Here is a 16,088-nt window from a genome sequence, read left to right as displayed (position 1 = left end):
TCTTTTTAACAGTGTATCCAAAGTTAAATTTGACTCGTTATAGTTAGTGACTCTATCCATATACAAGACCCAACACAGCCTATCCAATCCCTTCCTCCACATTATACAGTTCAAAGACTCTAAACTGAAAATAAACAAAACCATTCACACAAATTAACATGCACTCCAGTCTTTCTACTCCAGCTTACATCACCAAGGCAGTTTTCCCTCTCCATGTACTTCTTCACGTAGAACCAGATGCGACTCTTGGTGAGCAGGCTTCCTCCTGTCACTTGTTCAAACTTCTCGTAGCTGCCATATTTCTTCAGTGCCATTTTCATTATCTTAATTGCCTATCATAGAAAGAAGATTCTTTCAAGGACATTTGTCAAAATGGAACTGGATATGCAAGAAATTGTTTTTCATCTACATCTGAAGAAAGATTCAAGTCAGTATTCCTATTGGTGGCCCGTGAGTGAAACATGAGCAACTGCAAGAAAGCATTTAAGATAGTTTCAGACATTTTTTTTTAAACTGGGAAACTAGCAAAAGTTGACCAAAAACTTCAAAAAAAATAAGCTGACAGTTCAAACCATCCTATAACAAAGAACTCAAAATAGATGAGGACGGAGAGTTAGACTGAAAGTGCTATGGGACACAGGCTTGTCACAGCTAAGTTGCAGGAAAAACCCCAATATTCCCTCAATTGGAGGTGGAAAAAGTGCTGAAATAGAGAACAGAAAATTGAAGCAGGTGCAAGTTTGCAAGTTTTGAAGTTACTGAAAGGGGTTTTCTTTTTTTCTTTCTTTTGGGCCTCCTTATCTCGAGAGACAATGGATACGCGCCTGGAGGTGGTCAGTGGTTTGTGAAGCAGCGCCTGGAGTGGCTATAAAGGCCAATTCTGGAGTGACAGGCTCTGAAAGGAGTTAGTGGTGATGAAAAAAACATGCATTTTTATAGCCGCTTTCGCATCCTCAAGATGTCCCAAAGTGCTTCACAGCCAATTACTTTTGAAGTGCAGTCACTGTCGGAATGTAGGGAAACATAGCAGTCAAATTGTTTGCAGCAAGGTCCCACAAACAAAAAGATAAATGACCAATCAATTGTGATGGTATTGGTTGGAGGAATGTCCTGTGGTCATGAGATGCTTAATATAAATGCAAGTTTTTTTTTTTAAATAGAGAGATTTAACTTTTTCAGCATTTTATACAGTTTAGGTCAAAAGAACAAAGAACAGTACAGCACAGGAACAGACCATTTGGCCCTCCAAGCCAGCGCCGATCATGATGACTGTCTAAACTAAATAAAAAAGTGCGTTGGGACATCCTGTGTTCATGAAAGATGTGATAGAAATGCAAGTTTTTCTTTTGTTTGTTTAAAATAGGAAAGATTCATATCAAAGAAGCAGATTTATCCTGATATTCTTTCCCCCAATCCACACCCCACTCCAATTTCTGGAAATCAGACCCCAATCACAACAGCTTCTTTCTACACTGTCTGCTGATATAGAACAATCATCCTTTAGTTACCTCTGTCACCACACTGACCAATCAACACTCATGAAAAACATCTCACTCAAGCCCCGAGATAAGAAAACCCATGAGAGTATGTTCAAGACTGAGGTTGTTAGATTTCTACATATTCAAAACATCAAGGGTTACGGGGATAGTGCAGGAAAATGGTGTTGAAGGTCACTGAATAAAAATTGCGAATGGGCACTGATGAATGGCCTGGGGCCAGAGGAGGATGTTTCTGATGCTGACCTTGTGTCAGTCAGCCAGCCCTGGAGCACAGAAAAGTATTTGGAACTTTAAAAAAAAAACTTGAAAATACATTATTGAAAGTAGAACAAAAAAAGATCATGTAAGGAATGGAGAATAAGATTTTAAAAGGGAATACCAACTTATGCAACTTTTATAAATTGATAGGCAAATTATTATATAACTATCCTTCATTACAACAGTTAAAAGTACTGGATTGGCTGTAAAACAGAGATGTCAGGTGGTCATGAAAAGCACTACATAAATGCAAGTCTTTCCTTTGTCTTATTATATCAGTGAGGCCTGCATCATTCGGTATGATTAAGATACCAAATATTTTTACCTCACAGTCACATTGACCTTTTGGGCTTGAATTTCCTGGAAAAATAATTGCACTGTGTGTGAAAATTGGCCAGTAAATACAAGGGATTGAGAGATACAGCACGAGTTGTGAATCTGCAGAACTTGCTAGTCGATTTACACTGCAAATGGCATTTCACCCTTAGCTGCTCTGTTATTTCTAAGAAATTGCTGAATTCAGGCATTAGTTACCCAATAAACTCACCACAGAAAGTTAATTGTGGTACAACCTCAATGGACATTCATTTTGCACCCAACCACACCACAATGTAAAAAGAAAATGCAACATTTTATCCAGTTGGATCAGAAGAATAATGGTGCCACTTTACAGAGTTTAAGTCGGGCATAAAATGCATTATCTTACCAACCTGTGGAGAGTGAGCTGTACACTATTTTTATGTCAGCTAGTTTAAAAAAAAAATACTTTAGTGATTATTAGTAAGGCTGGTGAAGAAGGCCCAACATTTAGAAGATTAATATAAAATAACAGCTCCCATACCTGCCTAGCTCGCTGTCACACCCTCCTGTCCCTGACCAAACTAGATGACCCTATCCTAAGGGGTGTGACAGCCTTCTGGAACAAAGTGTCCAGGTAACTTTCCCCCTCCCTAATGCATCGCAATGTCTGCAGCTCCGCCTCCAACTCATCTACTCTGAGCCGAAGCTCCTCAAGGCATAGAAAATTAGTGCAAACGTGGTTGCCATGGATTGCTGTGGCATCCAGGGGCTCCCACATACTGCAGCTGCGACACATCACCTGTTCTGGAATCTTTATCATGGTAATTACATTTATTTTACTCAATTAATTTATAGTTCCCCTCTTCACCGAACTCCCTCACTCACCAAACACCCTTCAGACTGTACAGACAAGTAGCACTCAGAAACCCCCGAATTTACACTTTCTGAAAAACAATGAGCCAGCTTTACTCGAGCTTAGAAAGCAGTTTAAGATAGCTGCCTTGTTAACTAGCTACAGCTGCTCTCAGAGAGCTGAATATCCTTGTTTAAAACTAGAAGAAAATGAATTTGCCTCTTAAATTAAAAACAGTAATTTTAGTTAATAGCTAAATGTAAACAAAAACTAGATTTGAGAGAGAAATTAACCCTTCAGATTCCCTCACTCACCAAACTCCCTTCACACTATGTTCACTCAAGCAGCACTCAGTGCAGATCTTTTCCTTTTAAACTAAGGGCAAGGAGATTGGCCTGATGAGCATCGTCCTACTTCAGTGTGAAAAGCTAAGTGCACTCAGTTGTCAGACACAATTGCTGCAATTTTCCAAAAGCAGGAAATTATTTAGGGAGTTCCAAATGACATTCTCCTAGTATGAGTAACAACCCACAGCAATAATTTGTATTGATATAGCAACTTTAATGTAAGGGAATGCCCCAAATTGCTTCCGAAATAGACACAAGGAAAACACAACAAGCCAAGGAGGGCAATATTAGAGGAGATAACCAAAAGCTTGGTCAGAGATGGGTCTTAAGGAGCTTTTAAAACATGGAGAGAGGGGAAGAGGCAGGGAAATTTAGGGAGGGAGTTCCAGAGAATAGTAAGTCTGCCAATGGTGGGAAGGGGGTGATCAAAAACAGGAGTCAGAGGAATGCAGATGGGAATATAGGGCCAAAGGGGATTTCAGAGAAAAGGGGGCAAAACAGTGGAGGGATTTATAGACCTCAAGGATTTTACTATTTATTCATTAGGGGACAGTGACCCAGCGTAAGTCAGCCAGGAGGGGGTGATGGGTGAGCAGGACAAGATACATACAGCAGAACAAACCTTTCCAGTAACAGACTTTCTGTATTCCATGATGGTCTGCATTTCACTATGTTGTGAACCCTAAGCAAACAGGGTTGTTTCATGCAGATTGGTGTCAGATTGGAGCAACATTTATATACAGGTAATAACTTCTTAATATGTACTAGAGTCAGGGGTGGTAGTGTAGTGATTACAACATTGGGCTAGCAAACTAATACTGGATCATTAGTTCAAATCCTAACATGCCAAATTATGAAACTGAATTCAGTAAATCTGGTAATTTGTGGGCTGGCACCAGAGATAACAAAATGACCATGAAATTGTTGGGTTGTTGTAATGTCCTTTCAGTGAAGTGAGTCTGCCAGTCCTATCTGGTTTGGCCTATACATGACTCTAGTCGCATGCTACGTTGTTGAACCTTAAACCATTCAGTTGTCAAGGTAACCATGGCATTTTAATTAAGCAATCAGTGCAGCCCTGCTGGCACTGGCCATATCCAAGAACAATTAAAGGTTGAGTTTCCTTCAGGATGCTCTTTCCGTAGCATCTACTGCGAAGGAATGAAATTGTTTATCATTTTCAAAGGAACTATCTGTGGAAGTTCAGAGACTTATTGATTTTAAAGAAACAGAAAAAGTCCAGTTTTTGTTATTCAGTGCAGTAAAACCACCATATTAATGGTCGTCTCCACCTCTGGAAGCTCAAGTATCATATCTCCAACACTGCATTGCGCCCTTGCTTAGACAGAACCTCACAATGTTGTTGTTGCCTATATTTGTTGATTCTCCTGAACTGGTGAGCACTCACACTTTTTAAACAGACTCTGTGCACTTGGCAACACTGAAAATGCTAATGCGCAACTAAAAGCAGTCTCAGGTATATTCTGGCACTTGCGAGATTTGTGTCCTGGGGTGGCAGCTATTGGAGCTTTATTCAAGATTACCAGAAGCCAGAGTTGAACAACCATAGGATTGACGTCACTCATGACAGGTTGCCTTTCGAGCTGTAAAGATGTATAGGTAAGAAATGGCTTTGTTAATTAATTTTAGAAAAAAAACCCAGGAAATCTCCAACATCAAACATTTAGAGCTATAGGTTTTGTGAAAGTGGTCATCAAACCTTCCATCACAACAGTTGTTCAAATACTGCCAGCATATAATCACAACATTCCCTCCCCAAGGGATCAGGACAATAACTCTTACTTATCATCCCAAAATTAATGTCTCTTTTACAGGAATGTTGAGGAAAATTATAAGCATTGCTGATCTCCTGTGGCATTACTCACTGGACGTCCAAGATCTACAGCACAACTGTGATACTAAATTTGCTCCACTCCCATAAAGTCACAGGTTAGGGAAGTGGTCTGAAGGGACATATACTACTAAATGTTTGACTGTCAGCTTAGCAGCAACGATGGGGCTGAATTAATTCTCTCCACTATTGTCAGATCGGAACTAGCCTGTCCGCTTCAGTCAGCTGTATCCCTTTGTGCAACATTGTCTACCCAGCTCCACCTTGATCTTCCTCGGCTTCTTGCTCTATGTACCTCTTTGCAGGTATACCCTGAGGACAATTAGATGCTAATTATCTTTTAATTAGGAGTTTCTCTAGATTGGCAGCTGCTTAGCTTTTCGTTTTGAGGAAAAGCCAGGCTAACTTATCGTCAGAGGAAAACAAACACAGCAGGAAAAGAATGTCTTTCACTTCTATTTTTGTTTAAGGTTCTTTCTATAAAGTGCTCGCAAATTGCAACCAAAGTGTGACTTCTGAAATATATATAAATTCAGGAAAATAACACTGTTCATTACATTGCTGCAGTATTGGAGTTTTGTCTTGCTGATCTTCTATCTCCCGATTTCAATTAAAATTTCTTGGTGTTTTTCTCACAACATCGAGGTAATGAGGTCATTGAATATTATTAGAAATAACGACAGCACCATCTAGTGATGATTACAGTTGCTTTGAATGTGCACTGTCTCTGATCATACTTAAATACAGGTAAATATCCATTGTTATAACTGAACATAGGAATTGGCAAATGACAAGAAAAAGCTCCATCTAGCATCCTAGTGGTCACATGATACAATGATAAAGGAGTTATTGACTAATCAAAGCAATCAGTCCACGGCATGGCACAAGGAAAACCTCAGTTGTTGAGCTTTGGGAACTGTAGATCCAATCACCTGTTCCTCCCACGCATGCTACATTTATTGAAATTGCTACATAGTATAATGTATTCCAAAATGTTATTTTTGGATAGGAATCCATGCAATTTGCATTTAATAGTAATTGCAGTCTGAAGATCAACAGCAAAATGCTGTGAAGACTTGAACCTGTTTTGAGAGTTGAAGCTTGCAGAGGGGTAAAGAACCCATGGGATCACCAGATATCACACTAACCGCAGATGTCCAGGTCCGAAGTGCTCGGAGATGGAGCGAAGAGAATATTGATTTTGGAAAAGCCTGGAAGATCCAACCCATTGCAACTGGGAGGAGTTTGGTACTTTTAACCGCAAAGGATTTAGTCATCAAAAAGGACTGTGTAACGTATAAGTGTGGTGTAAGGTTCTCAAGTGTTGAATAAGTAAAGAAAATATCTTTGTAATTTGGGGTATCAGCTACTTACAAAGTACTATTTAGTTAATTGGGGATTTCATTTAGTTTAGTTGTTATAATTAAAGTCTTAAAACATGAAACTTGTCATGTAATCCATTAAAATTGTCTGGGTGTTCATATCTCGTATTTTTCACATTAATGATCTTTCTGAGGTCATAACGCCTTGTATTGGTGTCCTCTGGTTCTCGAACCTTTCGTCAATGGGAGCAGTTTCTTGCTTTCTACTCTGTCTAGACCCTTCATAATTTTGAACATATCTATCAAATCTCCTCTCAACGTTCTCCTCTCGGAGGCTGTAATTGGTCACTGTTGCCACAATGTACTGACCCCGTGCTTCCCATGCAGCAGGGGACCAAGGTTTTGGTCACCTATCCTTACATCTCCTTACAAAGCTCCATGCCATTTTTTTTTGATAATGCTGGAATTGCCTTAGGAGATTTGCTACATTAAAAGGGTCAATATAAATGCATGTTATTGTTTGATACTCTGGCTACACACTGACAAACTAACTAAGAATGCAAACAGGCGAGCATAAAATCTGAAATACAAAGTTCAATATTCTAGATGCAAAACAAGGACTAGCTGGGTCACGTGCAACTTGTGGACCACATGCCCATCATTGTCCTAACAGAACACAATATTCTGGTTGTAGCCTAACCAGAGCTTCATACAGATTCAGCATAACTTCCCTGCTTTTGTACTCAATACCTCTATTTATGAAGACTGAGATCCCATATGCTTTGCTAGCTACTCTCTCAATATGTCCTTCCATCTTCAAAAGTCTATGCACATGAACCCCCCAGGTCCCACTGTCCCTGTGCACTCTTCAGAACTATGCCATTTAGTCTATCTTGCCTCTCGCTGTTCCTTTTGCCAAAATACACAATCTCACACTCCTCTGTATTGAATACCACCTGCCACTTATCTGCCTATTCTGATAGCCTATCTATCCATGTCCTCTTGCAGTCACAATAATGGACTAATTTTTTTTTGAAAAAAGTTACTTCTAAATATCAACACTCAAGATCACAATTTATAAATCAATGTCATTGTCTGCTTTGCTAAGATACTCTGCTGTGTCCACCTATCACAGAAGGCCCTAACCATACCAATGGACACTGCATGTTCCCTATCCAAGACCTCCCGGGAGTCAGCTAAACCATGAAAGAGAGTCAGGCAGCCAGAGTGACCCTCTCTGTGGGCCGTTCCTGTGCTGGACCTGTGATAGGCCACCTTCAGGCAAAGGAATAGACTCATAAGAAAATACTCAGACTTGCAATTACCGACTTGTCTGAACTATGTTGGCCAAGAAAAAGTTTTATATTGCATTAGATTCCAGAATTTTTACTGGTGCTTTGGCAATCAAATTTCACTTTGCCAAATTTTCCATGAAACCCATAAATAGGTTTGTAGCCTTGCTTCTAACCTCTTTCTACCACTTGGCTCAGGACTGCATATGAAAGGGGATAGATTCTGTCTCCTCGCCAGCCTCATTTCCCAAGCCTAAAGTCTGCAACCCAATTCTTCATTTGCCCACCCATTACCCTTCTTCTCCAAGCTCCAGTAGTTCCTATGCCTTAAGGAATTGACTTAAATTTTTGGCCTAATTTTCAAATTCCTACATGTCCCCTCCAGTCCTCTAACACCAAGCTTCTTGTGGTTTTTCACATCTTTGTTCCACTATTGATCGCTTCCCATTTAGCCACTACAGTCCTGCCCTTTCTATTCAGTTCTCTCAATACTTTCTTGCTTTTAAAAACATAACTCCCTAAAACACTTTTCATCTATTGTGCTATTCATTTCCCAACCTGCTCTATTTTTAAGCTTTCCCCTCCTGTTTGCTATCCACTATTTTACACTGTTTAATGTAAAGCACTTTGAAAAGTGTTCCTGAATAAGGAGTACTTAGAGAATTAAAAACTTTTTATTGGAACTAAAAGAGCAATGTAACTGTACTGTTCACTGATTATTCTACATGCCTATGTTATATTAAATTATTTCAAGAAACCACAAATTAAATTAATGATAAAAACTGAACATTGAAACGGATAACTAAAATCTTTACATTTTACAAGCAGGGAGATAATATATAGTGGTATCACAATTGTGAGAGGGGCTGGATGGGCCAGAGGGCCTTTACCTGTCAATTATTGATCATATGTTTGTAGTAACTCAATTGCCACTGTCATATTCTGAATAACTCAAATTTGGAAGTGATCATAGTGTCTCCATTGTATATAAATGTAATTTTAATTAATACAATAAGCTGAGACACATGGATTAGGTTTCATCCAATAAAGGAAGCAGCTGTTTCAGTCAATAGTGACAACAATGGGAGGGAGAATCTTTTTTTAAAAAAAACACATGTGGGCTAACATGTAGGTTTTTAAAAAAAAATAAAAGGTTTTTCTGAAGCATTTAGAGATGAATATAGTTCTTGCAAAGTGTTCTGACCTGTTAAGAAATTAAATAAGACACTAATGCGGTTTATGGGGTCAGTTAGTTCAATTGGCTAGAGTGCGATACAGAATAATGCCAACAGCGCAGGTTCAGTCCCTGTACCAGCTGAGGTAGTTTTTGGGGCCTGCCTCCTCATCTTGCGCCAGACTGATATCATAGCATAAGCTATGATTAGCAATGCTCAGACAACAAGGACACTGCAGAGAGAGAGAGAGAATGAGGTTTATACAAACATACGAATTAGGAGCAGTAGGAGGCAACTCGACCCCTCGAGCCTGTTCCGCCATTCAATAGTTCATGGCTGAACCGATTACTCCACATTTCCACCTACCCCCGATAACCTTCCACCCCCTTGCTTATCAAGAATCTATCTACTTCTGCCTTAAAAATATTCAAAGACTCTGCTTCCACTGCCTTTTGAGGAAGAAAATTCCAAAGGCTCACGACCCTCAGAGAAAAAATTTCTCCTCATCTCTGTCTTAAACAGTTTTTAAACAGTGACCCTTAGTTTGAGATTCTCCCACAAAGGGAAACATCCTTTCCACGTCCACCCTGTCAGGACCCCTCAGGATCTTATATGTTTCAATCAAGTCGCCTCTTACTCTTATAAATTCCAGCGGATACAAGTGTAAACCTGAGGTCATCCAAAACTCTGCTGCCTGTCTTAACTTGCACCAAGTCCCATTCACTTATCATCCCTGTGCTCTATTGGCTCCCAGTCAAACAAAGTTTTGATTCTAAAATTCTCATCCATCTTTCCCAATCATTCTATAGCTTCATGTTTGGAAAAAATAGTAACTCATGATATTTATATCAAATCTCTTGATTTTATGAGACAGTGGTTTTGGCATGACTGCAGGGGAGTAGGACGAATTAGATGGCTGTTCAGGGAGCCAGTACAGGCATGGTAGGCCAAATGGCCTCCTTCAGTGCTAAATGATTCTATGATTTGTGGTTTTGTTTTCCACATGTAAACTAGTTATTGCTTTCCTCCTGTGTCCCTCCATGTGTGGTAAAGCCAGTGAAAAACAAGCTGTCATTCCATCATGCTCAGTGGACTGCTACAACTAGCTCACTATAATCCTGCAATTGAAAGCAACAACTTCCAGAATATTTCCTATTTTATGTAAGTGAGATGTTTAAATCATTACTGTATCAATAGCTGGTATTCTTTACATTGAGACAATCCACCAGTGTTTAGCTCTGCAGTAAATTCTGCGAGTGGAATTTCTTTAAAAAATACACAGCATCTCCCATTTTCAGCTGCTTGTCTCTTTATCATGAAATCTTCAGACTTTCAACTGGGGAAAATGGATACTACTAAGGCCACAACAAAAATAAGGGATACAACATTTATTTATATAGTTCCTTTAACATAAATAAAACATCCCAAGGCACTTCACAGGAGCATTACAAAACAAAATATTCACACCCAAGCCATATAAGGAGCTGTTAGGTCAGATGACCAAAAGCTTGGTCAAAGAGGTTTTTAAGGAGTGTCTTAAAGAAGAAAAAAGTGAGGTTGCGAGATGTAGGAAGGAAATTCCAGAGCGTGTGGCCGAAGCAACTGGAAGTGCGGCCACTAATGGCAGAGCAATTAAAAATCAGGGATGCTCTAGAGGCCAGAAGTGGAGGAGCGCAGATATCCCGGAAGGTTGTGGGGCTGGAGGAGATTAGAGATGGGGAGGGGCAAGGCCATGGACAGATTGGGAAACAAGGATGAGAATTTTAGAATCAAAACATTGTTTGACTGGGAGCTAATAAAGCACAGGGATAATAAGTGAATGGGACTTGGTGCAAGTTAAGACAGGCAGAGTTTTGGATGACCTCAGGTTTATGGAGAGTCGAATGTGGGAGATCAGCCAGGAGTATGTTGGAAGTCAAGTTTAGAGGTAACACAGGCATAAATGAGGGTTTCAGCAGCAGATGAGCCAAGACAGGGGCAAAGTCATGCGATGTTAAAGATGGAAATAGGCCATCTTAGTGATGGTGTGAATAGGAGATTAGAAGCTCATCTCTGAGTCAAACGTGACACCAAGATTGCGAACAGCCTGGTTTAATCTCAGACTGTTGCCAGGGAGAGGGATGGAGTCAGTAGCTAGGAAAAGGAGTTTGGAGCAGGGAACCGAAAACAAATGGCTTCAGTCTTCCCAATATTTAATTGGGGGAAATGTCTGCTCATCCAAAACTGAATGTCAGACAAGCAGTTTGGTAATTTAACAGTGGAGGAGTAGAGAGAGGTGGTGGTGAGGTAGAGCTGAGTGTCGTCAGCATACATGTGAAAACTAACCTTTTGCTTTTGGATGATGTCGCCAAGGGGCAGCACGTAGATGAGAAATACAAGGGAGCCATGGATAAATCCTTGGGGGACACCAAAAGGTAATGGTGCAGGAACAGGAACAGAAAACATTGCAAGTGATACTCCAGCTGCACTTAGAGAAGAATGGAACTAGGTGAGAGCAGTCCTACCCAGCTGGACGACAGTGGAGAGGCATTGCAGGAGGATGATGTGGTCAACCATGTCAAAGGTTGCAGACAGGTCGAGAAGGATAAAGAGATATTGTTTATCTTTGTCACGATCACATAGGATGTCATTTGTGATTTTGACAAGAGCCGTTGCAGTACCGTGGCAGGGGCAGAAGCCTGATTGGAGGAATTCAAACGTGGAGTTCTGAGAAAGATGAGAACGAATTTGGGAGGTGACACACCTTCAAGGACCTGAGGGAAAAGGGAGCTTGGAGATGGGGCAGTAGTTTGCAAGGATGGTGGGATCAAGAGTTGGTTTTCTGAAGACAGGGCTGATAATGGATTGTTTAATAGGAGAATGACAACACCTGAAGAGAGAATACTGTTAACAGTATCAGCTAGCATGGGGCTCAGCAACCAGGCGGGCAAGTTGGGTGGTCAGCAGTTTAATGGGCTCATCTTGTCCAGGAGGGGATAGGAGAGAAACTCAAGAAAGATGCGAGCTCAGGTCTAGGACAGAGGAGAAGCATTAGACAAAGTTTGGCCAGATGGGCTAGTGGAAGGGAGGAACGCAGCAGAGGCAGCTGACCAGATAGTCACAATCTTAGGGACAAAGAAGTCCATGAGCTCCTTACACGGGAAAGGGGTTTAAGAAGATGGTTAGCAATTAAGAAGCGTTGCATTCTGGAATGATCCTGGAATGGTGAGCAGTTTTAGCAGATGAGAGCAGGACCAGATTGTGTTTTATGTGGTCCAGCCAGATCTGGCAGTGGATGGCTAAACCAGTTGTCTGCCATATCCTTTTAAGTCTGTGTCCCTTGAACTTAAGGGAGCGGAGATGAGGGCCGTACTGGGGGAATGGCCACGGTGAGACAGAGTAATGGTTTTATAGGGAACTAGATCAAAAGGTGGCTATGTGAATGCGGTTGAGCAAATTAGCAGCTGCAAAGATGTTGTGGTGAACAGTGGGCCAAAGGCTAGACCATTGGGATTTTGAAAGTGTAGTTGTAAGTGAACTGGAGGATTTTTCTTTCCAGGCACAGATATAGAAAGAGGTATAGTTAGGCATGGAAGAAGGATCTGGGTAGTGAGTGATAGAAGGATGTGATTAGAGATGGCTTTCCTATAATTGATATTATGGTACTGGCAAGACCATGTGAGATGGCAAGGTCAAGGGAGGCTGTGAATATGGGTTGGGGAGTTTACATGGAGGGAGAGATTTAGGGGTAAGAGTACAATGAACTCAGAAGAATTCAGATGGAGGTTGAAATCACCAAGGATGAGAAGTCGTTTGGTGCAAAGTCTGAGGGAGGAAAGCAGTGAAGAGATCCTCATGAGAAATTTTTTTACTCATACTTGGAAGGGCAGTGGAGAATGATGTTGAAAGAGAGGTGAGGGGATGGAACAAGGTGAGATTCTCAAAAGGAGGGTGAAGTAGGGTGGGGATGGTCAGGCCAAGGTGGGATCTGGTGATAAACACCACAACACCACTGCCAATGTCTTGGCGGGGCGAGTGGTGGAAGATATAGTCAGGCAGGGAGGCTTCATTAAGAGGCAAGGTGTCATCACCCCTCTGCCAGATTTCCATCAAGGCCATGATGTCGATGCAATCATCCATAATAAGTTCATGGATGCCAACAGCCTTGTTAACAAGTGAACAGATATTCTGGAAGGGGATGGGTAAAGGTGTGGTGAGAGCTGATCCATTAGCAGAGTCCACAGAGTTCGAGATATGCAGTTTTGTCTTTAATAAAAATAACTGTTTCTTTGCTTAGCTGAGACATGGAGAGGGAGAATTAATTCTGGTCCCTGACTGGTCATTCAATTTCTATGTCGCTATTTAATTATTTACTATTACAGTGCACCACTGCTTTCAAGTAAGTGCATGTACTGCCAGTTAACCTACTAATCCTAGTCTATTTCCTTTTTAATTGCTTCTAATTCAAAACATTTCATTCTTTTTTTACTGTCAACAATGTGCCACAGTTCATCAATGAGTGCTCTTCCTTTTGGCAAGTAAAATCACAACGTCTTCCAGCTGTATCATCAATTTTCATTTGATGAGCAATTACAAAGCCTTACTCACAGATTGTACAATGTTCAGTACCATTTGCAACTCCTCAGATATTGAAGCAATCTGTGTCCAGCTCCTGCTGCATATGGACAACATTCAGGCTTGGGCCAATAAGTGGCAAGTTACATTCAGAGTCATACAACACAGAAACAGGCCCTTCAGCCCATCGTGTCCATTCCGGCCATCAAGCACCTATGTATTCTAATCCCATTTTCCAGCACTTGGCCTGTAGCCTTGTATGCTATGGCATTTCAAGTGCTCATCTGAATACTTCTTAAATGTTGTGAGGGTTCCTGCCTCTACCACCCTTTCAGGCAGTGTGTTCCAGATTCCAACTACCCCCTGGGTGAAAAGTTTTCCTCAAATCCCCTCTAAACCTCCTGCCCCTCATCTTAAATTTATGCCCCCTGGTTATTGACACCTCTGCCAAGGGAAAATGTTTCTTCCTTTCTACCCTATCTATGTTCCTCATAATCTTGTATACCTCAATCAGGCCCTCCCTCAGCCTTCTCTGCTCTAAGGAAAACAACCCTAGCCTATCCAATCTCTCTTCATAGCTGAAATGCTCCAGCCCAGGCAACATCCTGGTGAATCTCCTCTGCATCCTCTCCACTGCAATCACATCCTTCCTATAGTCTGGCGACCAGAACTGTACACAGTACTCCAGCTGTGGCCTAACTAGCATTTTATACAGCTCCACCATAACCTTCCTGCTCTTATATTCTGTGTCTCGGCTAATAAAGGTAAGTATCCTATATTCCTAACCACCTTATCTACCTGTGCTGCTGCCTTCAGTGATCTATGGACAAGTACATCAAGGCCCCTCTGAGCCTCTGTACTTCCGAGGGTCCTACCATCCACTGTATATTCCCTTGCTTTGTTAGTCCTCCCAAAATGCATCACTTCACACTTCTCAGGATTAAATTCTATCTGCCACTGCTCTGCCCATCTTATCAGCCCATCTATATCGTCTTGTGATCTAAAGTTCCTCCTCACTATTTACGACACCACCAATTTTCGTGTCATCTGCGAACTTACTGATCATACCTCCGATATTCATGTCTAAATCATTAATGTACACTACAAACAGCAAGGGTCCCAGCACCGATCTCTGTGGTACACCACTGGTCACAGGCTTCTAATTGCAAAAACAGCCCTCGACATAAGTGCCAGGCAATGATCATCTCCAACAAGAGAGAATTCAACCATCTCTCCGTGACATTCAAAAGCATTACCATCATTGAATACCCCACTATCAACGTCCTGGGAGCTTACCACTGACCAGAAACTGAACTGGAGCAGCCACATAAATACTGTGGCTGCAAGAGCAGGTAGGGAATTCTGTGGCGGGTAATCCATCTCCTGACCCCGCCCCCCCAAAGCTTGTCCATTATCTACAAGGCACAAGTCAGGAGTGTGACAGAAGATTCTCCACTTGCCTGGATGAGTGCGGCTCCAACACTCAGGACGTTTGACACCATCCAAGACAAAGCAGCCTGCTTGATTGGCACCCCATCCACCATCTTCAACATTCACTCCCTCCAACAATGACGCACAGTGACAGCAGTGTGTACTCATTGTCAAAAAGGAGGTGGTGTTGGGTGTCTTGCAAAGCATTAAGGTAGATATGTCCCCAGGGCCTGATGGGATATACCCTAGAATACTGAGGGAGGCAAGGGAAGAAATTGCTGGGGCCTTGACAGAAATCTTTGCATCCTCATTGGCTACAGGTGAGGTCCCAGAGGACTGGAGAATAGCCAATGTTGTTCCTTTGTTTAAGAAGGGTGGCAAGGATAATCCAGGAAATTATAGGCCAGTGAGCCTTACGTCAGTGGTAGAGAAACTATTAGAGAGGATTCTTTGGGACAGGATTTACTCCCATTTGGAAAAACACGAACTTATTAGCGAGAGACAGCATGGTTTTGTGAAGGGGAGGTCGTGTCTTACTAATTTGATTGAGTTTTTTGAGGAAGTGACGAAGATGGTTGATGAGGGAAGGGCGGTGGATGTTGTCTATATGGACTTTAGTAAAGCCTTTGACAAGGTCCCGCATGTCACTGAAAGTGGCAATGCAGGTGGATAAGGTAGTCAAGAAGGCATTCGGCATGCTTGCCTTCATCGGTCGGGGCATAGAGTATAAAAATTGGCAAGTCATGTTGCAGCTGTACAGAACCTCAGTTAGGCCACACTTAGAATATTGCGTGCAATTCTGGTCACCACACTGCCAGAAGGACATGGAGGCTTTGGAGAGGGTACAGAGGAGGTTTACCAGGATGTTGCCTGGTCTGGAGGGCATTAACTATGAGGAGAGGTTGGAAAAACTCGGATTGTTTTCACTGGAACGACAGAGGTGGAGGGGCGACATGATAGAGGTTTACAAAGTTATGAGCGGCATGGACAGAGTGGATAGTCAGAAGCTTTTTCCCATGGTGGAAGAGTCAGTTACTAGGGGACATAGGTTTAAGGTGCGAGGGGAAAAGTTTAGAGGGGATGTGTGAGGCAAGTTTTTTTTTTATTACAGAGAGGGTAGTGAGTGCCTGCAACTTGCTGCCAGGGGAGGTGGTGGAAGCAGATACGATAGCGACGTTTAAGAGACATCTTGACAAATATATGAA

General features: G+C 41.7%; 1 protein-coding gene across 7 annotated transcripts in view; it reads right to left on the bottom strand.

The window, feature by feature from the left end:
* Positions 1–16,088, bottom strand: part of LOC137383571 (putative tyrosine carboxypeptidase MATCAP2) — a 61,648-nt gene that overhangs the window by 20,144 nt on the left and 25,416 nt on the right. For all 7 annotated transcript variants that reach the window (XM_068056697.1, XM_068056726.1, XM_068056734.1 and 4 more), the window contains one exon: positions 189–332. In XM_068056697.1, the coding sequence (XP_067912798.1) occupies positions 189–332 (144 nt within the window). The remainder of the gene's footprint in view (positions 1–188; positions 333–16,088) is intronic.

This window comes from Heterodontus francisci, chromosome 2, assembly GCF_036365525.1.
Source record: "Heterodontus francisci isolate sHetFra1 chromosome 2, sHetFra1.hap1, whole genome shotgun sequence".
NCBI lineage: Eukaryota > Metazoa > Chordata > Chondrichthyes > Heterodontiformes > Heterodontidae > Heterodontus > Heterodontus francisci.
Note: the sequence above shows the minus strand (reverse complement) of the source record. Positions and strands in the feature narration are given on the sequence as shown.